At 27.8% G+C, this 25,212-nt stretch overlaps 2 protein-coding genes across 2 annotated transcripts; both read right to left on the bottom strand.

Moving 5' to 3' along the window:
* On the bottom strand, positions 1–2,612 carry LOC109815551 (cytochrome P450 83B1). The gene is made up of 3 exons (XM_020380302.2): positions 1,777–2,612; positions 1,165–1,480; positions 1–960 (listed from the first exon to the last, which is right to left on the bottom strand). The coding sequence occupies exons 1-3, from the start codon at positions 2,352–2,354 to the stop codon at positions 352–354; spliced, it is 1,503 nt and encodes a 500-aa protein (XP_020235891.2). The 5' UTR covers positions 2,355–2,612; the 3' UTR covers positions 1–351.
* Positions 2,613–14,778: 12,166 nt separating this feature from the next.
* Positions 14,779–17,822, bottom strand: AFO (Plant-specific transcription factor YABBY family protein). The gene is made up of 7 exons (XM_020380295.3): positions 17,364–17,822; positions 17,135–17,287; positions 16,800–16,926; positions 15,838–15,886; positions 15,540–15,615; positions 15,274–15,348; positions 14,779–15,160 (listed from the first exon to the last, which is right to left on the bottom strand). Exons 1-7 carry the CDS (start codon positions 17,460–17,462, stop codon positions 15,092–15,094), a joined length of 648 nt encoding a protein of 215 aa, XP_020235884.1. The 5' UTR covers positions 17,463–17,822; the 3' UTR covers positions 14,779–15,091.
* Positions 17,823–25,212: the final 7,390 nt, after the last annotated feature.

The following is a 25,212-nucleotide window of genomic DNA, read 5'->3' as shown; positions in this document are numbered from 1 at the left end:
ACCAATTTTTAGATTAAAATAAACTACTTATATTATAATATTATAAATAAAGTTATCATGCACTATTATTATTATTATTCTTATTATTATCGTTATTATCGTCATCATTTATATTATTATAATTACTAGTACCACATTATTATTGTTGTCACATCAACAACACCACTTCAACCAGCATCAATGATATTAATAATAATAATGATAGTAACATAAATAGTATTAGTACAGACAATTAATAGTAATGATAGGTGATCATGATAATTAATTTTACAGTCAACTATAATTTTGTAGGAATTAAGCTATTAGGCACCACCCAACCATTATTAATTACCATACAACTTTATGGGGCTTTTACATGTGACATTTGGCCAAAACACAAAGAGGATTCTTCTTATACTGCACAAGTCCTGGCAAGACTTCAGTATCAATGTCTTCTTTTTTTATCCCAGGTGGCAATTCCCAATCAAAGAAATAAAGAAGATTTGCGAGTATAAGATCCAATGAGGCGATTGCCATAAGTATACCTGGACAACTTCTACGACCAGCACCAAATGGAATTAACTCAAAATCTTGACCTCGAAAATCTATGGTACTGTCTAAGAACCTCTCAGGTAAAAACTCTTCTGGTTCTTTCCAAGTGTCAGGATCTCTATGTATAGCCCAAGCATTCACATATACTAATGTTTTGGCTGCAATTTCATAACCTTCTATGATGCATCTTTTATTTGTCTCTTTTGGTACAAGGAGTGCCAATGGTGGATGTAGTCTCAGTGTTTCTTTTATCACTGCCTTAAAATATGGAAAATTCTGAGTCTCATCTTCATCGATGAAATCTTTCTTATCTTCCCAGTTTCTAATTTCTTCTTGAACTTTCTTCATTACTCTTGGGTGTTTTACTAGTTCTGTCATAACCCAAACTGCTGTTGATGCAGTAGTATCCGTTGCTGCTATAAGCAAGTCCTGTAAGGAATTATGACTAGTAATCAAGGTTTAATTTAAACAAAAACTCTTTTATGGTGAATCGTTAGAAACACTTTTTTATTTTGTTTGTCACAAATTAACTATAAAACAATTAAAATGGTACGAGTAAGAAATATTAAAAACAATCATTTTGCTAGACATTGATAAATTAAATGATAAAGAGAATATAAAAGAGTTTCAAACCATGAACACAGCTTTGATGTTATCAATAGTGAGATCTGTGGAAAACGAACGCTGCTTCTTTAGTTGAAGTAAGACATCAATTATATCCTCTTCCTCTGAAGATTTTCTATTTGGATCCATGTGTTCCTCGATGACCTCTTGGGAAAACTCATCCAACTCCTTGAAACTTTTCTCAAGACGAGTACGCAACCCCGTGAGTTTATCAACCCAACCCAAAAACGGGATATAATCTGAAACAAACAAGACACCCATCATGGCCTCACACTCATTGAGAAGCCCATGGAACCTACTCCTTTCATTTCCTTCATCTTCGTACCTGTTGTATAGTCTCACATTGCTGTAAATTTATAATCATACATGAAATGAAGTCTTCATTGGTATAAAGTTTTAATATAGTCTCACATTGATGTAAATTTATAATCATACATGAAGTCTTCATTGGTATAAAGTTTTTTAATTGAGTGATAATCAAAAGGAAATTTATCCAACAATATCATATTAATGTAAAAACGTACGTGAATATCATGTACACAACAAAATATCATACTCTTCTTAAAAAATATCTCTCTACAAACTACAACAAAATGCAAATGCAAAACAACCATTCAGTACCTTCTCCCAAATGCAGTTCTGCATATAATTGCACTAGTAAGGGATATCAATACTTCATTCAAATTCGTAACAGTTGAAGATGAGGCATGCCCAGATATCTTGTTTATCATGTGCTTGACCTCAAAGTGTCTTATTGGTGAAAAGCTTGAGACACGTCTAGAGCTAAGGACATGGACAACACAGAGTTTTCTGATTTCTCTCCAATAAGTGCCGTATGGGGAAAATGACATGTCTATTCCGTTGTAGGAGAGTCTCTGTTGGCCATGCAATTTTGGTCGTCCACTAAACTCAACGTCATGGTTTTTAAGTGCCTCTTTGGCCACTTTAGGTGAGGAAATAACTATGGCTGGCCTTAAACCTAGTTGAAGGGAAAATAATGGCCCATACTTCTTTGAGAGTTGCCATAGCTGCACATGAAAATTAGAGTTGTCTAATTGATGGAGATTCCCTAATATGGGAAGGCCTCTAGGACCAGGTGGATGGAGTTGGTTCTTGTTCTTCAAGGTTCTAGGGTATCGAAAGAAGAATAACAAGAACACAGGAAGAGTAAGGCACAGAACTAACACAAGTGGTGACATAATTGTGACCTATAAGGTTGCAACAATTTTTATGTTAGAATTAGAAAGATACAACCTACCCTTTTATATACAGGTTGATAAAGCATAACATGGGAGAACATGCTGATAAAAAATTGGAGGTAAGTCACAGATATCAATAGGTTTAGCGATGTGTCGTATGTGTTATCGGTCATTTTTTTTATAAGAAAAATTTATTAAAAGAACAGAGTAGAAAGTACTCAAATCCGATTATAGAAGTCTTACGTCACCATAGGATAAAGATAAATAAACACAAGCTACAAGATTACAGCACCCATAAGAAAAAGGCACTAAACATTGTCCATCTTAGTCGTAAACCAAGTTTACAATATGACTTTTTTATCAACTTCAAAATACTACTAAAGTCAAAAATAATAAGTTATGCATAATTTCAGTAGACAAAATGTGCCAGAAATAACGAATTGAATTCATGTTTTTCTTTCTTAAAAGAGTAAAATATACATATACAGTGAGCTAGAGAGAGAGTTAAATAGATGAATACTATGGAGGAAAAGTGCACTCCACCACCCCATGCATTGATCGGTTAAGAAGAAATGGATAACAAATAAAGTGAAGAGAGTGAAAATAAGAGAATAGACTAAAATTGTTTGATTGAAGATAAATAAAAGGGTGAGAAATTAAAAAGTGGTGGACTTCATCTTCTTATTTGTTTATATTTATTTTTCTTTCATCTTTTTTGTATATATTTTATTTCTCATATATTTTTTACTTATTTCTTTTTAATTAAACAATCAAATTTATACTCTATTATTTTACCTATTTTTATTTACTTTTTTTTTCATTTTATTTTTCACCTATTTCTTTTCTTTCAATACAAACATAATTTTGAAATATGGATTTTGATATATGGAAGATTTTTTCATCCAATCTTGAAAGACATACAAAATAAGAAGATGAACGGATATTTCTTATCCTAGCTATCATCCAATCCAATACAAATCAATCACTTCGTTGGTTTGGCATTTTTCATTTTGGAGATATTATTTAATTAAATAACATACACAATATTCTATATTTTTTTTAGAAAAGATAAGAAAAGAAAAATAACAAAAACAAAAGGTCAAAATAACATAGCCGTTCTCTAGGGAATCAAACGTCCTATCATCAGCTAACATAAGGACAATTATTTAATTAAATAAAATACATGCACTTTTTTTTTTTTTCGTTTTACAAAAGATATGAAAAGAAAACAAAAAAAAGAAAACAAAAAAATTGTCAAAATAACAAAAATATTCTCTATGATTTAAATATCATATTCCAATTTAGGAAAGATTAAATGAGTCAATTTTATTACGTAAAAAGGGTGTTCCCTTGCGTTTGATACGGAAAATGGTTTAATATTTGATAAAATATGATACGATTTTTTTTTTTATTTATACGGGATAATTCCTTTGATTTTCACTTTTCTTTTTAGACATTTATGATTTTTCATTATATATTAATTCTTTTTTCATCATCATATCTTTCAATGATAAAATAGGAAAAATATATGTATACAATCTATAATCTATACTTATTATAAAGATGATATATTTCGGTAATTAACCACCATTTTGATCTCCACTTTTTAGTGGACCATTGTACCCCTTGAATATAAAAAAAAATTATATTCTCTTAAATAATTATCCGCTACTTTAATATTATTCTTTTTTCACCATCATATCTCTCAATATTTTTTTTCACCATCATACCTCTCAAGTCTCAAGGGTATAATAAGGAAAAAAAAATATGTATACAAAAAATTAATTGTCCATTCTATTAATAATATATAACTATCCATTTATTTTATAATTATTTTTTATCTCTATTTTCGTTGAAGATTATTTTAAACTTTTCTAATTATACATTATCTCATTTGATTTACATATTGTAACACCTATTATTTATATTCCTATTTTTTATTATTTTTTTAAAACAATTATAAAGATACAAATTATCTCTTTCATACTAGAATTTAATAAAAGGAATTAAAATATTTTGAGTATGATAAACTATTAAAAATATTAATTTTATATATTAATTATATATATATATATATATATATATATATCTTTAAAATAGAGTACTTTAACAAGTTATATCACATATATCTTTTAACATAATCATAGTTATATTGTTAATTTACTCGAACTAAAAAATAATTAATTAAGTAAATAGTAACAATGAAATAATAATGATGGTACCATGATGTTGTAGCAATGAAAATAATAATAATATTGATGATGATAATAATGACAGTAATATTGTAATAGAAATAATGACAAAGATGATTGTGATGACAATAGTTATAATAATGATAATAAAGACAACAATAATAAAAATAACTACAATAATAATATAATACAATATATAATTTAGTTAATATGTAATCTTTGAATTTAACCTATTTATTTTAATTTAAAAATTAAAATTAAATATTTATATTTTCATATAAAAATAACATTCTTATAATATATGACAATGAGTATACAATATTCTATAATCTGTTGACTTTTTGTGTCCTTAATATTCAATCTTTAATTTAACCACAATAAATTAATATAAATACATATATATATTAGAATAAATTGAGGCTATCATATAATCGGAGGCCAACTGCTGTACACTACAGAAGAAAGATGGATGGTGTGTGGTCATGAAATTCTTCGGCTGAAACCACACACCATTCACACTGACGTCATCCCAAATATCCACTTCTCCACTGGCTTTTTTCTTTTCTTCTTTTCTATATATAACTAAAATTTAAAATAAATAAATACATTTTAATTATAAATATATTATTTTTAAAATTCTCATATTTATTTTGTGTGCAAAATTTAAAGATCAAATCCCTTAACATTTGATTAAGAAGATTTGAGATGGACCAATTGTGTGCTTAAGTGAGTTGTTAGCAGCGCCAGTTCTTAGGTTGTTTAGCGGTGTAGTTCCCCACAACTCATGTATACAAGAGGGGTCCAACTTTTTTAATATATATATATATATATATATAACATATAATATTATATAAAAGGGATACAAATATTCATAACTACCATTTGGTCTCCACTTTTGGTATGACTTTTTTACCCTTAATAACCACCATCTTAATACAAGTAACTGTCATTTCTATATTTTTAAAATCATTTATTTCTCACCAAATAATATTTTTAAGTAACTGCACTCATTATTCCTACTCTCACAATTTTGTCTTTCTTGCTTCCTCTCTTTTTGTTAAACCAACTACACATTGGTGCATAATCTATTCTCCATTACGGTATATCCTCTCTCACTTCCTCCATTATACTTTTCATTATATACATCCCCTTCATTCTTGGTTTCATTTCATTTTGTTTTCCTTTCATTTTGAATGTTTCCTCTAAAAATGTAAACCATACATAGTTAACAGTGTGACTTATATATCATCAACCATATGTAACATATTTTAATTTATCTGAAAAAGTTATTGTAATCTCCTTAATCATAAATATTCTAAAATAAAAAAAAATTAGTATGTAAAAATTAAAACCTAATATAAGATGATGACAAGAAATAGAAATATAATATAATAATTCAAGTAGGATGATATAAATAATATTCTATCAAATTTCAAGGATAATAAACGGATATCTAACCTTTGAGATAAATTATAAAAATATAAAAAGATAAAAGATTCGATTAAAACTTTTTTAATTTAAAATTTTAATTAAAATTTTCCAAAAATATTTAAGGACCATAATTAAATCATATATATATATATATATATATATATATATATATATATATAATGTTATAAGTATTTATATATAAAACTCTATATTTATCATTTCGTCTAAAATTTATAAAATGTCAAGAATACACACTTGTTGTAAGCAATGGTGTTTCTAGTGAAAAATCTCATACTTAATTCAACTTATTAGTAAGACTTGAGCTCGATGAATAATTTGTTTATTCGAGCTTTTTTTGTGAGCTAAGACTAAATAGGTCCACAATTGGTTGAGGTCCACAATCCATATCATCAAAATCTAAAAATTTAAATCTTATAGTTTAATTATAGAACGACTTTGAGATAGATCATCATCATATGATCTAATCTATTTTACCTCTTCTAGCAAAGACCTAATAAAAGCAAAGATGGGAGTAAAAATTGTAAAAGAGTATAGGAAAGTACTTAAATCTTTAAAGAGTAGAATTATTAAATCTTTCTTTTTCTATTTCTAAAAGTGATTTAAAATAGTTTTAAAATTTATTATAAATTTAATTTTAAAAACTAGATAAAACTGAAAACTTATGACAATCCGAAACAGGACTTAAACTAATCCAAACGTACATAGGAATTTGATATTGGTTATCTCATCATTATTTTTCGCACTGTAATAAAACTAATGCTTTGTGTAAAGGGTGTGTTCCAAATTTATAAACTTATATTTGAATTTTGACCTCCAAGGATTATCAGTACATTCTTTAATATACTATTTATTATTAATTAAAAATCATAAAATTATATAAATTTTATTTTATTTAATGAACTATATTTACAATTTTATATTTTTTTAATAAATTTTAACTAATAATAATAAAAGAAATAAGCAGATGTGAGTTAAAAAGTGTTGCTAGCAATCTCTTTGCTATAAATACTAAAAAAGGAAGCTAAACCTAGCTATGAGTGCCAAATGCCATCGTTCAAAAGTAAGATTTATTTCCAGAATTCTCTTGACAATGTGTCATATGTAGGCCAAGATGTTGTCTGTATCACAATCATCTTTTTCCCAATCAAAAGAAAATGAAGTTTTAGTATAGGCATCTTTAATATCCATTTCAAAGTTAATATTCTATATAGACTGAGTATAGTTTTGATTTCTAACACTTAATTATCATTATTAGTTTACGACAACAATTATTGTTACAATTTTACTTTTTTATATTCATGAATAAAAATAAACAAAGAAAACTACTTAAAATCTAAATCCTCTTCATGTAAAATAAAATTTAGAAAATTCTTCCATGTCAAACTAAATGTAGTTCCTTATTCGACTAATCCATCAGCAACAGCATTACTTTCTTTAAGAAAATTTTCGTAATACATCTCTCAAGAACTTTCTATTATTAGTAATTATTAACAATAATATCTACATATTTTTGCTGTGAACAATCATATTGCGAGTATCTAGAGCAAGAAATTCTACGCATAAGGGATCTCTTTTTTCGAACAAGTTCACAAATCCATCTTTCCATTATTATAATTGATACAATTGATTTATTATTATTATTATTATATTTTTCTATTTTATATTACAAACGGAAATTGTTAGTTTTCTATTTTATATTTTTCTATTTGATACCATTGATTATAAAAATATTATTTAGCTTTTATATAAAAATTAATTTACATGGATAGTTCTTAATTTTTTAAATTTTTATACATAAAAAATGAGTAATTCATGGGTTAGCGTATCTCGCCACACGCAATGTTGGGCTGAACATGCAAATTTTAGTCTCTCGGCCTCACCCAATTCAAAAATATGTTGAACTATGCTGGGCCAATCCACTTACGCCGGTTGACTCGTAATTTTCACACTTTGAAACTATAGTCTTTTTATTAATGTATAATTTATTCAATTGGCTTAACTTAATTGTGACTTCTCTTTAATCCTCAAAATTACCCTTGTAGTTAAAGTTTAAGCTTCAAAGAACGTAAATCTGGCATCATGAGTTGGCATAAATGGTCCAAGATCAAGTCTAAACTATTGTTCTTCATAACAAGAGTTTGACATCTCTAACACTATTAAAATCTTGTTTTAGTGACATATTTATCCAAGAAAATCCCTTTCTTCCATTTATCGAACGTTTGTTCCTTTTCTTTAGATTTAGATGTCACATGTTCCTCTCTCTTTTTTATTGGTCCCTTTTCTTTGCTTTTGGGCCTTCTCTCCTATTTCGGCCTTCTAACTTTTTTCACAAGACTCTTTATTTAGGGTTTCAATTATTCTATAACATGATGCAGTAGAATTAAACAAAAATGTCACAGATGCCACTGATGGATTTGAATGAGTCTTGTTCATTTATTATTGTAAAAGCTAGAGTGAGTTGAAAGTTGATGTGTTAGTGGTAATCGAGGTTCCGAGGTCTGCAGTAGCATGTTCATTATAGTATTATTATAGCTGTAACTGTAGTGACACCTACTGAACTAGCTTGAAATAGTTGTAGCAGCTATATGTTACATCTTGCTTAAAAGTTTATCACTTTAGTTAGTTATTTCAGGTGCTGTCTTGGGGTTCGTTTACAAAAACATGTCTGTCTGATCCCTTTCCTGAGCTAGCAACTAGGAACCACAGACACAAACGGAAGCTAGCTAAGAAAAAATAGGTTTTTTTTTTTTTTTTATAGTTATCTTAAATATATAAATGAGTAATCCTACATGTACAATACAATTGTGCAACATTATTTTGTATTTATTTTTCTTTATTATTTTAGTTATTATAGAAAGACATATTTATTAACGTACAATTTTTGTTGTGTATGTAGCATTATTCAATATAAAAATATTTACTTTAGCTTCTTAAAGAAGTTCTCTCTTTTGAAATGCTCTTTCCATACTGAAAAATGATGAAAAATATGAATTACACTAATTAAAAAATATAGTTAATATTGTCTAATTTTATTTAAAAACAATAAGTTCTTATTGCAAACAGCCCTTCATTGATATTTATTATCAAAAATAAAAAGGGATTATTAGAAATGGAATATCTATCAATTGAAATGAAGGGTATTTGGAGATGATATTATTAAATTGAATGCAGTTTAATTAGTTAAAATTGTTTATATTTTAGTCTATTATATATAGGATTTTAATATATATATATATATATATATATATTAATTTAGTGGGGAGTATTTTGTTTATAAAAATGTGTTTGGTGTGGTTATTGTTCTTTGTAAAAAAATTATATCAATTTAATTTTGTTATATAAGAAACACATGACACAATTTTATAAATAAAAAAAATTAAAACTAGACAATTTTTTAGAGTTTAAAAGTAAATAATATTATCTAATTAAATGTAAGAAAAAGTATTCAGCTTTTGTGCACTTAATTATCACTACCTTGTTTGGGGAAAGAGAAGATTCACTAAGGCCCCCACTTATCTTTCAATGTACTAGAGGTACTCAATGAACCACTTATTTTTTATACAATTTTCTTTTTATTGAGAGATCGATAGAGTACTAGAGGTATTCTAACATGCCTATAGCAGTTTTTAAAGTCGTATCAAGAGGATAAATTTAGACATATTACAGGATCAATACAAAAATAAGAAAAAGAACATTAAACTTTTCTTGCCTAGATCTTAAACCATATCCATTTTGACCTATGTTGAGTTCAAAACATCGTTGAAAAGAAGCACCCTGAAACACAATATTTTTTTTCTTCACATAATCCAAGTAAACCATATCACAACATGCAAAAAAAAAAAAATAATAATAATAATTATTACACAACTTGTTCCTACACAGAATTAAATAACCTAAGACATTCACTAGATCATTCCAACGACCACTCTTCCCACATAAAAGAATCCTCATCCATCCTTATAATCAATACCAATTATTATTCGATCATTCACACATTTCAGCCGCACAAGCATTCTTATATTAAGTGAGACTTAGAAGAAACGATTGAGCAAAGGAATTTTTCAATCTATCATTTTGATTCCAATCATCATGCCAAAATCAAACACTTTCCCCATTTCTGACCTTTCTTGAAACAGCTTGAGAAAACCATAACATTGCCACATGATTAGCATAAATCTCTCCATCATATTGAACTAGAGAAAGTTGACCAATCAGCTTCATTGACTCTATAATTGACATTTCCCTTGTATTAAAACCTACCAACAATCCAAGAAACTTAAAAGAGAGGTTGTCAATTCCATAATCCAAGAAATTAGCATATGGCACTTAGAAAGTGTGCTCCAAGTTAATACTAAATAAGGTGTTTTTAAAAAAACAAAAACAATTAACCTGGAAAAAAGTTCAAATCCCTCGAGATACCATCTAGAGCCCATTTTTTTCTCCATTATTACCTATCATTCACAATTATGATAAAGTAATATTGATCTCTTCATTAATTGAGAAAATAAACTTCTATGAGTGAAAAGACATTGTCAATTAAACCCTTTGTTTGGCAACCATTGACAAGCACAAAGAGAGCCTCATGGAATACACATATGCTCAAATTCAAGTACTCCACTTCTCAAGAAATTCCAATCTATGCAATAAATAAATAAATAAATAAATAAATATACATATATATATATATATATATATATATATATATATATAATCTAAAAGGTCGATTCCCATATTTAGATCTTTTTGAAGTCCACCTTGGAAATAAAGCTCTTTCTTTAATTCTTTTAACTAAGTTCACCAACTCATTGAGCATGCCATATAAAATTTGTTAGATATGAATTTATAAATATTACCAATTATTGATATAGATCTAAACTAAGAAACCATCTAGGAGAATATCCGTTTTAGGAACCAATGTGATAAACGAAGACCAAACACTCTTTAGAAGCCTTACAAGGCAATGAAATTCGTGGACCAAATCGCATGATATAACTCATCCTTAGGAGTATTCCTAACTTTTTTTCTAGAATGTGAATTTGAATCGATGAAGGTACCTAAATCTTATTCCCCTCATAAATCCACACCGCATCCATGATATTTTCGGTTAAAAACAAAAAAAAAAAATAGTTGTAAGGAACTCATTATCGCTAAATTCTAATTTCCTTTACTTCTTTAATTTTTTTACTTGATTTAAGAACTATAATTTGATTATGTACATCCTTATACTTGAGACACATGTGAAAGAACGTTTTGTTAAAATTGCGATCTTCCGACCACCTTAATTACTTTAGCCTTATGAGATATAAGACGTATATACCTTCCCCTATACTACTAAGCTAATTCCTCAATTTCGCTTTTACAAACCACTTTTACTTCGAGTTTGAGGAAGATAAGTTCAATTACAACTATAACTTTGAATAAACATTCTCAAAATTTTTCGTATTCCACTATTTTAATTTATCTTTTTAAGAGTAATTTTAACCTCTCCTTCAAAGCATACGTAAACACTATTACATTTTACTTGTTTAACAATATATACTTACTTACATTTATTAAAATGTTATTATAGATTGAGTAAATAAGTTATTTTACAACATTTTTTTTTTGAAAAAACGTTACTATAGATAGAATAATATTTTTTTATCTCAATATTAATTATTTTCAAAATTAAAATCTTACATTAAATAAAAAAATGTCACGTATAAAAAGTATATTTTTTTAATATCTAATTATTTTTCAAAATTAAAGTCTCACATTGAATAAGTGAATAACACAAAAAAACTATATATAATCATAAAGTTATACATATAAATGAATTTTGATATTTGATATAAATTTGGTAGTAGTTAACTAAGAATGTTTTCAACCTTAAAGAATTTATATAGGGGATTAGGAGACATAAAACATATTTGATAACAACAACTATATTTAAATTTATTATTATTTTATAAATTTAATTAAAACTTAATAATATTATTAAATGGTTACATAAATATCACTTTGATAATATTTAAAAAATATTACTTAATTATATAAAAATGTTATTAAAAATCTTTAGTAATATAAATTATATACAACTTTTGATAATATGTCGTAAAAGCAAATTAAATATTTATACATAATTAGGTAATTTTTTTAAAATATTCTCAAGATTTCTTTTTATTGTAGTGAGCCATCCAACCATCCACCTTAAAGGGAGTCAAATACAAAACTTTTGAAGTACCTATGTCGCACCTAATTATCGTTAAACCGAAATGGTAAAATATATAGGTCCCCAATTGCACATATATTACGATGCAACACCACTTGAAATGATCAGAAATGTCCTCTTATCGCCAAACTAACCAGACACTTTCCATAAGACTATCAAATCCTCTTATAACAAAAATCTATCCAAGTGACTCGCATAGCAAAGCCATCAAGCTTGAACCAAGTAAATTTCTTGATTTTCTTCCCTATAATATATAGGAATAAAAATGAATTCCATTTCATCATTCATCAATGAACTCCTGAATTTCCTCAATAAAATCCACATAGCAACCCCTTTTGTTTCACCTTTTGACTTTACAGCCTTAAAATCCTCAGCCATGCAATGGACGAATGAAATTAACCACGTTTGAACATAAGTAGTTCTTACATCGTCCTCAAATTACACATATATCATAAACATTCACCACCACCAGAGGTTCCCCATTTTGGATACAGGCCCAAGTACCCGTTCTAGAAAACAAAATTTTCAATCTAAATAATAAAAAGCTTTAACGATCCGCCAAAAGTCTTTATTTTCCCACACATTTTCCATGGCATCTTTCACATTCGCTAGCTTTGTTTCCTACAACAATCTAGTATACATCAACCATAGAGGATCAAATTCTACATTTGTTTCATCCTTAGACCCAGTAACCCCCAAGTCGTTGACCAATTCCCATACATTTTCTGCCACATTGACTTCAATTCGCCCAATGATATACCTATTGCAATTCCTTAAGAGTTAGAAAATGAAACCCTAAAACCACGTAAGGTTCCTGAATGTTAGATCTAGCTCAAGAAGCTGCCGAAAAGGTTCCATAACCATTGCTCCTTTCATTAATTATCACTACGTTACACGTACCACTACAAACTTAATTAGCCCACTATATGAATAAGTGTTATTCTCACCAGAGAAAAACTCATCAACTTGATTTCCTTGACATGTACATATCTGTCACCGGTGATAATATAAGCATTATTTGCGGTAAAAGGAGTCTAGATACACTGGATAAATTATTACCTAGATCTTTTAAATATATTAAATATTTGTAGACTCAATCATCTCTACATGATTGATATATATATATATATATATATATATATATATATATATATGAGTTTTTTAATTTGAAAAAAAACTAATAATATTTAATTATATGTTATGGACACATAGTTAATTACTACCTAATAATTTCTTTATTATTGAATCACTTAACGTTGTCGAATCGGACAAAGCCAAATCGCCTATCAAACTTATCTTTTCTTGAAAACATGCCCATATATCCTTTGCCCCAAATTTATCATGGAAACTTATTAAATAAATAAATAATGAAACCAGATGTGTCACCTTAACAATTTCCTTCTGATCCTCTCATTGATTCCTCCATACCATGGTTTTCAAAAGCTACGACCACAAGATCGCAATATCGTCATTATCACCACTTAACTCCCCTCCACTCATCTTCCATTATCTCTCTATAATATGTCGTTAATCAGCCTAAATTTTTAATGCTTTTATTTTAGTTTGATAAAGACAAATTCTCTTTATTACCGAATCTGTCCTTGTAAGAATAAAGTACAGCCTAAATTTTTAAATAAATTGTGTGATAAAATAAGATCTAATTAAGACAATGTCAAATTAATATCCAACTATTCTTTGCATTGTTTCACTAATGGAAATTATGATTTCTTGGGCTTAACCAAAAAAATAGTTTGTATAAAAAATTAAAAACGTTAAATCAAAAGCATTTGATACTTTGAAAACTAAAAAGAAACATTTATACTTTCTTCCTCAGAAAACTATATTAGATTTCATCATGGATGTACACTACAACAAAATTTATTTTTACCGTCAATTATTTAACAGAAATAAATTAATTATCTTTATTTTATTATTTAATAAAAGTATTAATGACTAATATATAATGGTCACTAAAAATGTATTTATATCACATCAAAATTTATTATTAGTGACAATTATTTATTAAGAAAAACTTTAGTCTCACATTAACTAGAAATACGATAATTAAAGAGTATATAAATGAATAATAACTCTCACTTTACAAGTTTGTTATGTAGGATTGAGTTAAACATATAACTTACTATTCTAAGTTGGTATGAGATTACTCACTATTATCAAACCCAATAATCCTTAAACTTGAAGGGACTAGAAATAAGGTAATTAAAAAAAATTAAAAAGATTATATAAATAAAAGACAACTTTCATCTTACAAGTCCCACATCGACTAGTGATAAGATAATTAAAGAGTATTTGTACTCATTTTACTAGTCCCATATCGACTAGAAAGTAAAAAATGTCATAAAAAGTTATACATTTTTTTCGACCATTATAAGAGCTTTTACCAGTATTTAGAATAAATACTGATAAAAAATTTTGTAATAATTTTTATTGTCACTAAAAATCATATGAAATGTCACTAAAAATATATTTTGTTGTAACGGTATTAACCACTTTTTTTTATCAGCGGGTATTAAACACTTGTTACTAATAACAACTAACAGGGAACTGATTAGCAAGAACTATTAGAATACAAAAAAACACTTAAAAATATTGTAACTTTAGCTTTCTACATTCCAAATTCACCCATATTCATTCTGGGACCAGTTCAACAGAAAATAAACCATCTTCATTTTCAGAAGAACTAATCTGCTAGCTTCGACAGAATCCCCTCCCACCATTGCTTGTAACATAAACTAACAACTTTTTAATACTAAGAAGTACTAACACAAGGGCACAACATTAATATGCATAAGACAAAGTCCTGGTACAGCTACTTAATTAGAGACATATGAGTAACACTCAAAGCCCTTCAATAAACACCTCTAGTAGGGAGAGACGCCTACATTAGTGGGTGCGAAAAACCCATCTTTCATAAGCACGTCCTCTGCTTCCTAAACACACAACAAAAACATTGAGATTAGAAACCCTAGAAATAAGAGTTCCCTTTTACATTAATGAGCTGCCAAAAGAAAAGGAGGTAACAGTAGCTAGGGTTTCCAAGTACCTGACGAACATTAGCTTTCTTCACGGGTTGATGATCAGGCATAAGTCCGAAATGAATGTGTGGAAAATGGGCCCACTGCAAGAAAAATGTGGACCCCACACATGAGAAAGAAAGCATTTATATTTAACCAACAATGCAACAAAAACGAGTTTAAACATATACTGGATTAAACAAAAAGAAATCTCTTCAATTAGTAAGAATTGAAAATAATCTAAAATGGGAAAAGTCCCTAAGAGAGTAAGATTTAGAATCTCCTTGGATCTTACATTCTTTGCAGCTGCACTAAAAGCCTCTCTGTGGCTTATATCAGGATTCCCAGCTTTGATACGTTGGATCTCATCCCTAAAAATTAAATGATGTGAAAGCCATTCAGATGCTATCAAAATAATTAAAAATGTGAAATAAAATTATTTATCATTGTAACTACTAGGAGAAATGAGTTACTAAGCTTCTTTATTTTTCATTTTTGGTGCATGTGTGATAGCAAACTATTCATGAAAACTAGTAATAATATTGCTAGGTAGAACTAATAATATAACATGAAATTAATGTTATTAAACTTACTTGATGAAGCGGTTGTAAGCAGATGGAACTCTCTGTCTCTTCTCTGGAGCTGGACATGCAACACACGGACATTGCTCAGGCAAACAGACAGGAACATTAAATAACTTCGCTGACCTTTTGCCTAATGCATTCTCTCTCTCCTCTATCTCTTTCTCTCTCTATTCTATCATTACCTCATCATTATCTCTAACAATCACTCTCCCAATGGATTCAGCACTATATTTTCGGGGGGGAGAATTCTGTCTCACTCAATGTATACATGAAAGGAGACATGCATAGACGCAAAGAGGAAGAAAACGATTTAACATAATTTTGGTTTGATTTCTTTTATTTCCGTTAAGAAAAAAAAATGATGAATTTTATTTTTCACCCCTTGGAAATTCTATTGTGGTAATTTGGAAAATCAAAGATTACGGAAATGGGTTGCTTCAGTTTGAAAAGAAATGGAATCTTAACGTTTAATCGATTTGAAGAAGAAAAGCTGGATTTCTAGTAGCATTATACAGTCAACATTGATACAGGAAAGGGGGAAAAAGCAATGCATGAGATAAATGTGCTAAAGATTGTTCTCTCTTTGCCACTTGCAGCATACCAAGAAACCTTGGCCACTGTTTCAGATTGACAAGTGAGTTTTGATAGGGATAGAACCTTTTTTTGTGTTTTTGCTTTTCTCCCTTTATTGGTTAAGTGGCAGCACTATGAGCTTAAAAGAAGTGTGAAATGGACTGAATGGTATCAGAAGAGTTTCCTTTTCTTTTTCTCTGGCTTTTCTTTGGCGGTATCAGAAGGATCTCTGGTCACCGCACCCGAGAAGTAGAAAAAGGAAACTCAAGACAAAAGAAATGAAAAACAGGTAGTGGTTTTCAGGTTATTACTTTGCGAAGAAAAAAAAACACATTATATGAAACTATTGCGGCTAATTCAACAAGCGATTAGGTTAAGAAATTAGAGAAAATTCTCACGTCTATTAGCTGATGGAGGCTTAGGGGTTTCTTCAGGCCCTCCTCTCATGGTGCTCATGACCAAATTATTAGGGTTTGGCAGCTGGTTCATCATCATGTTTGTTGAAGGTGCATTTCGAATCTCCTCCTGAAATACCAAACCCAATAGTCATAATTGATCATCACAGTTTTCATTTCAATTATTCTCTCTCAAAAGAGAGTATATCTAACCAAAAAAAACCTAACACACACAAAAAAGAAGAAAAAGAATCGATTAATTAAAAGCCCTAGGCCTAGGTAGCTATTAATAATATTATTATAGTCATATTCATATCATAAAGCACACACATAAATACCAGAAGATTTTGAGGAGTGAAGAAGGAGTGGCCAAGGTGAAGCTGATTGGTAGCAGGAAGAAGCAGTCCACGCATGTTGACTGAGAGAAGGTTGGTGCAATGACCACATCTCACAGTGACAGTCTTGAACAAACTGGTGCAAGGAACACTCACCTAAGAGGGTTTGAAACAACAAGTTAAGAGGTAATTAAAGAGAAGAATTGAAGTGGAAAGAGAAGGGTGATGATACCGCGAGGACAGTGTCACAGAAGTTGCAATGAACATAGCAGAGCTGGTCGGAGGGAGAGAGGTGTTGGTCCGGTGAAAAGGAAGTGGATGAGGATGACATGTTGTTCCTCTTTTTGTTGATTCCCTTTTCTTTGCTTTGCCTTTGGTTTGCTTTCTGATGATTTGATTTGATTGATGGGATTGACTGATCAGTCGCGGTTTTGGTGATGGACAGATAAACTTCCTATGGATCTGATCCTCTTGAATCTTGATTGTTGAGTTACTGTTAAGGAGCTGGCTAGGGAGAGAAAAACAAACAAAGAAAGAGAAAAGAGAGACAGGGTGAAGAGATGCCACTTAAGTATTAAAGGATCGAATACACCTAGAAAGTCTTTTCCTTCTCTCTCCATTTTCATCTCCTCTTACTATATAATATTTCTCTCTAGCTCCATATTTTTTTTCTGCAGCTATAATATTGTTAATTAGTGTTCTTGCAATGCTTTACCATTAAACTCACAATTTTACAGTTGCAACATATTTTCTGTTTATTTATTAAGACGCTTTCACAAAATTTGTAATTTTTTGTGTGCCGCTTATTGCAAGCATAGTTTTGAATTAGAGTCTTGGACTTCAGTTGTAATTGCTCCACCACCATATTCTCACCATAAAAATAGTTGCATATTTAGATTTTATACACTCTTATAATAAAAACTAGTATACCATCGAATAATTATTAGAAAACTCAACAATTTTATCATCTCGAATATATTAAAACATTCATTTGATTCTAAATAAAGTGTGTCTGATTGCAGGTTATCAACAAATGCATTTGAATTCTTTCATGTAAAGTCTAAACATATAATGCTGAAGCTAGTTTATATTAGCTTTGGTGAGATGAGTGTGTTCTATTCTATCCTCAAAAGTGCAGCTAAACACCCAGAAATGCAATTGAAAAATCATTATGAGAAATCATAATCAAGCCACACCGACATGCCTAGGTCTAATAAACTAGATTCTAAAAAGTCCGTTCATTATATTCTATGAAGAATATAGGATATAAATAAAGATGGGAAAAATGAATTTGGAGAAAATGTGTAGTAAATGAATGGTTGGCATTCCCAATGGATATGTGTGAGAGAGAGAGAGAAAGAGCAGAGGCGGCAGAGGTGGGGGAAGGGAGAGCGAAAGGGACGTGTGCATGGGAGTGATTAGCTTTGCCTCATTCACCTGTTGTTTTCAAAGTTAAGAACGTTTACAGTGTGTCCTCGGTTCTCTACAATTCCATTTCGTGATCATATTTTTCATCCTTCTGCATGTCTATCATATCATATCAAATCAAATCAAATCAAATCAAATCTTTGTTCTTTCTAAACTCTCAAATCATCCATCCAACGCGAGCCAGTACTGCTATGCAATCAAGATCTTAGGTGATGTTAGAGCCATCTTGTTTTCCAACCCTTTCAGAGTTCAATGCTAGTGACCCACCCCATTCATTTTTCTTCTGTTCTTTCTTGTAATCAATTCAAATATTGAATCAATCCTGCATACAGTACCTCATTATCTTTATTTCCTAACAATACTGTTCATTGTGATTCCTTTGTGTTCTTTTCCATGGATCCAAACCTTTCTCTTATTTTGCTTTGTAATAACTTACAAAAGTATAAAGTATATATACGTTCACCGAATGGAAACGTGGAGAGAAAGAGACAAGACATATAATTTAAATCCCTTAAAAGTTTAGTCTTTTCTTTTGGGTTCATGTATTGAACTCAATGCTACCAGCATTATTTTTTAATAAGAGTTTGAGTAACTTTCTAATTTAATTAATAATATCTTTTAATCACCAAAAACAATTGCTTTGATAAAACAACAAAAATTCTATATAATTACATTGAATTCAAATAATTAATTTTAAAGAAAAAAAACTTATTCAAATTTCTTTCAAAAACGAATTTTATTATTTTCTCGAAACAAACTATTTTTTTTCCTAAGATTTCCAAAAATGGTATTTAAGGCTCAGACTTTAGTTATATAGTAGTTTTTTTCCTTTTGTTAGATAAAATTCACTAAAAGTGTTAGAGATCGATATCCCAACTCATACACAACAAACCAATTAATTAGAAGTTTAGAACAATCTAACTCATATACTCAAACAATCCATAGGATTTATGCACCAAATTAAATAACGAGATTACAACAATGATAATCGTATATTCTATCGGGAAACTAAGTCTAAAACCAGAGTATAATCAAGACTGCCAAGGATACATATGAAATCAAACTAACCATAAATAATCAAGTACCACTATGGAGTAATCATATAGGCCAAACTATAGACTGCCACAATAAATATTTCTACAAATGATATCACGTAAAGGACAACTTTTCACCTATTTTTCTCTCTTCATCATTATATTGTTTTTTCCTTGAAAAATAAATTGGCCATTCTAACATGAGCAAATAGGAATGTTCACTTATTAGAATCAACTTGTGGAACTTGATAATCCTTATCAAACTAATTAAGTTGATTTGGATTTTATTCTGATTCAAATTAGATCCAAATTAAACCCATTAAAATATAATGTTGATTGTTTTGGATATCAAAACTTATACTTTTAAAGCTTAAACTAAACTAATTATTTATGTATTATCAATTTTATTATTTTTTTATTGATTAACATAGTAAATATGTAACTTTGTGTAGTTGGATAATTAGATGTATGATGACGGATTTAGCTTCTATTTATATGTTAAACATTTTAGTTTGTGTTAGACATTTTGATTATTTTTTCTTATTATTGTAAATGGAATAACTAGTATGATTTAATCAATTAACCCTCAATAATTTTTCATAATTTTTATTTTTATTTAATTAGTATAAGTCAATTACCATCAAATATGTAATTTGCATTTTTTATAACAACATATTTATCAATTTTGAGACAAAATCATGCTTATTTTTATTTTTTCAAAACATTTTTTTCCTTTTCTTTTTTTATTGGATATTCTTTGACCACAACTTTATCAAGCTGTTGAATATCAAGTTTGTTTGATTCGAGTTAGATAAAAAAAAATATTTTCGAATTTGAATCAAATAAAATTAATCAATTCAAATTTTATTTTTCCTCAAATATGAACTAACTCAATTCTTTTAACACCCTCATGAGCAAGGAGTGAAAAACTTTAAGAGTTTGGCCAAATCAAATGAGATAAACTCTCACATTTGATTAGTTATAGTTTTGAATTTTTGATAGATGTAAGTTATTTATAATTTTATATTTCGGATGTTTTGGATTGGAACGCCATCCTCTTATCTCAATTCTTTTTAAAAGCTTTATCTTAAAAAATTGTTTACCAAAACAATAATAGAATGAGTGGGAAAAAACAATGTAATAAGACTGAAAAATCAAGGATATTAAATTATGTGAATGAGACACTTGGATACTCTATCTACCTAATAGTTCATGGAGGGGAGCATTATTCCGTGGCGACGCCTTTACCATTCAAAAACATTAATCTCTCTCGGGTTTTTTTTTTTTTTTTTTTAATTTTAGAGTTTCAGATATACATTCTCAAGTACTGGTTGATTTGAGAGTCATTTACTTCATCATCCAAGGCACAACATGGTACGTATTTTTTTAATAGATGAAAAAATGGTCCGTATGTTAATCGTTTTTGTCTTACAATGGTGTACTAAAAGACCCATTTATTTATTTAATTTACTTTTGTTTTTATTCATTTCTTTTATTACTAAGCTTTTATGAAAATCTATCTCACTCAATATATATATATCATCTTCATTTGATTTACTTTTCAAAAACTTCGAAAATGAAAGAAATGAAAAAAAATATAATACAAGATGCTTTCCCCCTTTTGACATAGTGACCAAGCGGCTCATCTTAATATTAGGCTCAATTTAATTTAATTTTTTCATAGCTTCTTATTAATTATGTACTTCACAATTCATTTTATAGTGAAAATGAAAAAGGTCGCTGTGACTATGATTTTGGAACATTATTAGTAGGGGATTAAGTCGTGGACTTAATTAAATTTAGATCATCTTTGTCAGGATTATGTGTTAAGGTGGAACATTTTACTCTATTTTTTTTAGTAGCCAAAAGATCTTATGTTATGTTTGAAATCTTTGTGAGACCTGACTTATTGTATATGGATGATTGGATGCCCCTTATACCTCCAATCTAATAACATGTATATTTTCTGATAATAAAAAATAGTTGAAGAACCATTTTCTCTAATTAACATAATACATATTGGGAGCCCTAGCATCTAGCTAAGTAATCCATTTTTTAATATATAAGAAACGTATAAGTCATCTAGCTAACCTGAGTTAGTGAAAAAAACTTGGATGATATTTTATTTTTCTTTCTGTGCGTTAATCGTTAATCAAAATTAAGGTTACTTCATTAATTATCTTATATTAACCTTTAATATCAGTCTTTATTATACTAAAATAAAACTCTAATTTTGATTAAAAACAATCTCACAAACACTTGGAGTAATGTAACTACATTTTATCTCAAATCACATAAAAACATTGCAAGATAATGATTTTTAATAATGAGAAATGATAACAAAATTACTTTTTCCTCAACCTTATATATTAATTAAAATTATTTAAAAATTACAAAATTATTTGTAGGATTCATTAATAAGATGAAATTCACGTAAAATTGTGGTAACGAATTTTTAAAAAAATAATAGCAATTATGTTAAAAGAATGTGTTACTGACAATTTTTCTTTCAATTAAGATTAAATCATATATATTTTGGCCGTAACATACATAAATACTACAAATGAAACTTATACACATTACGGGAGGAAAAATATAAGTTTTGACCCTAATGGTCTTCATTAATTACTAAAGATTTTATATATGTGAAAAAATAATCTATTGTCCTAAAAATTGTGAGATTATTCTATAAAAAAAAAAAAAAAACATTGTGAGATTATATACTGGCAGTATAATTGTTTATTTGTATTATATTTGGCAACCAGTTTTTTTTTTTTTTTCCTTACATGCATATTACAAATATAAGAGTCGTCTAAATATAAAGTTACTAAAAATTCGAGGATAAGTCTATTATAATAAAAATATATATTTTTTATTTAATTTTTATTAAAAATTAAAAGGTCATATATATATTGATTAAAAGACCCGACGTATATTTATATATATTTTTTTACACCAATATTTATATATCATTTAAAGTAGTAAAAACCTTTTTTAAATTTTGTTTTATGCATCATTCACGTGACAAATACCTGTATTTTTACATTATTTATAAGAAGAATAACTAAAAACATGAAGAGAGAAATAAAACAAATATTTTAAATGTAATATGATTGATACATAATTTTGTTTCTTAAATATGTGATCAGAAACTTGATTTTTAAATTATGTATATAAAAAAATAATTATTAAAAAAGTCAATCTTTTAAATAAATACATCTAGTAATTATACCTTAACTTTCAGCTTTAAAAAAAAAAAAAATAAATAAACAAACAAACAAAACATAGGAAGAAGTTGTGTGTAGGTTGATTAATTATATTCGCATAAGCTTCACATCTTAATTACGAGTCCACAATAAAATTGACTCACGGATATGACAGGGAAAGTAACCTTACAAAAAGAGTACCAAGATCTGGATTTTGTTTTTTCTTGAAATGGATGAACAACATTCGACCTTTAACAAAGACAAAGAAACAAAACTATAAATTCGAATTCTGCATCCGTCTATATATCTTTAAGCCTTGAAATAATATTTCTAAGATTTTTGTTCATTTTTTTATAAATACGTACCAAATATCTGTTGACTTTATTAATTACTAATTTTAATATAAATATATATATTCTATTAATGAGTAATTTACTGTCTCTTTTTTTATTAAAGTGTATGTATTTATTAGACAACTAACATCATAAATAATGCTTAATGCTCATTGGTTGAAAAGAATATTCTTTAACTTTTGAATATTGTCATTAAATATGACTATTCCCTCTATATATATATATATAAGCAAAAATAAATACTTAAATTTTTTTATTAAGCAAATTTCATTGAAGTTAATTTTATCTAATAGTTTTAATTTAAAAATATTCTTATAATAATAATAGAGAGTATTATCTATCATAAATATGATAAAGGATATTTTAAAAAATGTGATGTATATTTTATGTGAAATTATAAAAATTAAATATATTCAATGATTTTTTTTAATGTATGAAATTAGTTTGACTTACTTATCTATAGGTTCAAAAGGAAAATCATATACTATTTAATTATATGGATATTTTTTAAATAAAGTATCATATTATAATTTATCTTTAAGCCTTGAAATAATATTTTCAAGATTTTGTTCATTTTTTATAAATACAAAATATATGTTAATTTTATTAATTCCTAATTTTAATAAATAAATAAAAAAGACATGGTTTTACATGCATTAATGAGTAATTATCTTTTTATACTCTTAACTTATTATAATTTTTTTTTATTAAAGTGTATGTATTTATTAGACAACTAACACCATAAATAATGCTTAATGCTCATTAGTTGAAAAAAATATTCTTTAACTGTTGAATACTGTCATTAAATATGACTACTCCCTTTATATATATATATGTATAATATATATATAAGCAAAAAAATACTTAAATTTTTTTTGACTAAGCAAATTTCATTAAAATTAATTTTATTTAATATTTTTAATCTAAAAATATTCTTAATATATGAGAGCATTATCTACCATAAATATGATAAAGGATATCTTAAAAAATGTAATGTACATTTTATGTGAAATTATAAAAAAAAATGTATTTAATAAATTTCTTTAATGTAAACATTAGTTTTGATTTGCTTATCTATAGATTCAAAAAGAACATCATATACTATTTAATTCTATGGATTTTTTTTAAATAAAATTTCATATTATATATTATTAATTATAATTAATTAATTAATTTCACTAATTTTATTGGTCTTAATAAATTAATTATTTATTTTATATATATATATATATGCGCGCACGTGCATATGTGTGGAAGTAGAATTCGTTCATTTCTCTCCTAATTCAGGAGTTTTTATCTTTTTAACAAACTTGTGTGATTTTTGGTTTAAAATCACTAGATGTGCTAGGAGAAATGTCATGAGCTTATAGCTACCTAGATCAAACTCAAGTTGCTAATATTAATAATAAGATCGTAAAGATACATTCTTCCGATTTGTTGTCTTAATCATCTTTTCACCGTTAAAAAATTAATATTTTTTAATAAATTTATTATAAAATAATTATTTAATTTAATATTTTATAATTTAAATTATTATTTTAATTATTCAAAACTTATTTAAGAATGTGATTAGGACATTTTATCATTTTCCTAATAATAATAATTATAATTTGCTAGGTCCAAATACAAGCTTGTTCAACCTATCTCTACGTCCCAAAAATAGATGGGAATCGAAACAGAAATCATGGTGATCGCAGGAGTTTACCTAGCCCAAAGAAAAGTTAGCACATGTTTTGTCTTTTACTAGATCCTTTAATTAATTCGAGTAATTAATTAATAACTAGCCTCTGCCAAGAAAATAAATCCCACACTAACACATTTATTACTTTCCACTCCATAAACAGAATTCTGGTATAGTAATTAGTTAATCTCATCATCACACAAATCTGGGGAATACATCACTGATTTGACTCCTCAGACATCACTTTCTCATACACATATGCATGTAAATGCCTGTCAGTGATTGCAGAATTCAGAGATCTTTAAATTTCGTTGGCTTGCCTTTGTCCTTTCTAACTTGTAAAAGAATTCATTCATATATTTAGGGTTACACACATTTT

Source organism: Cajanus cajan, chromosome 3 (genome assembly GCF_000230855.2).
Source record: "Cajanus cajan strain Asha chromosome 3, NIPB_CcT2T_4, whole genome shotgun sequence".
Classification (NCBI taxonomy): Eukaryota; Viridiplantae; Streptophyta; class Magnoliopsida; order Fabales; family Fabaceae; genus Cajanus; species Cajanus cajan.
Note: the sequence above shows the minus strand (reverse complement) of the source record. Positions and strands in the feature narration are given on the sequence as shown.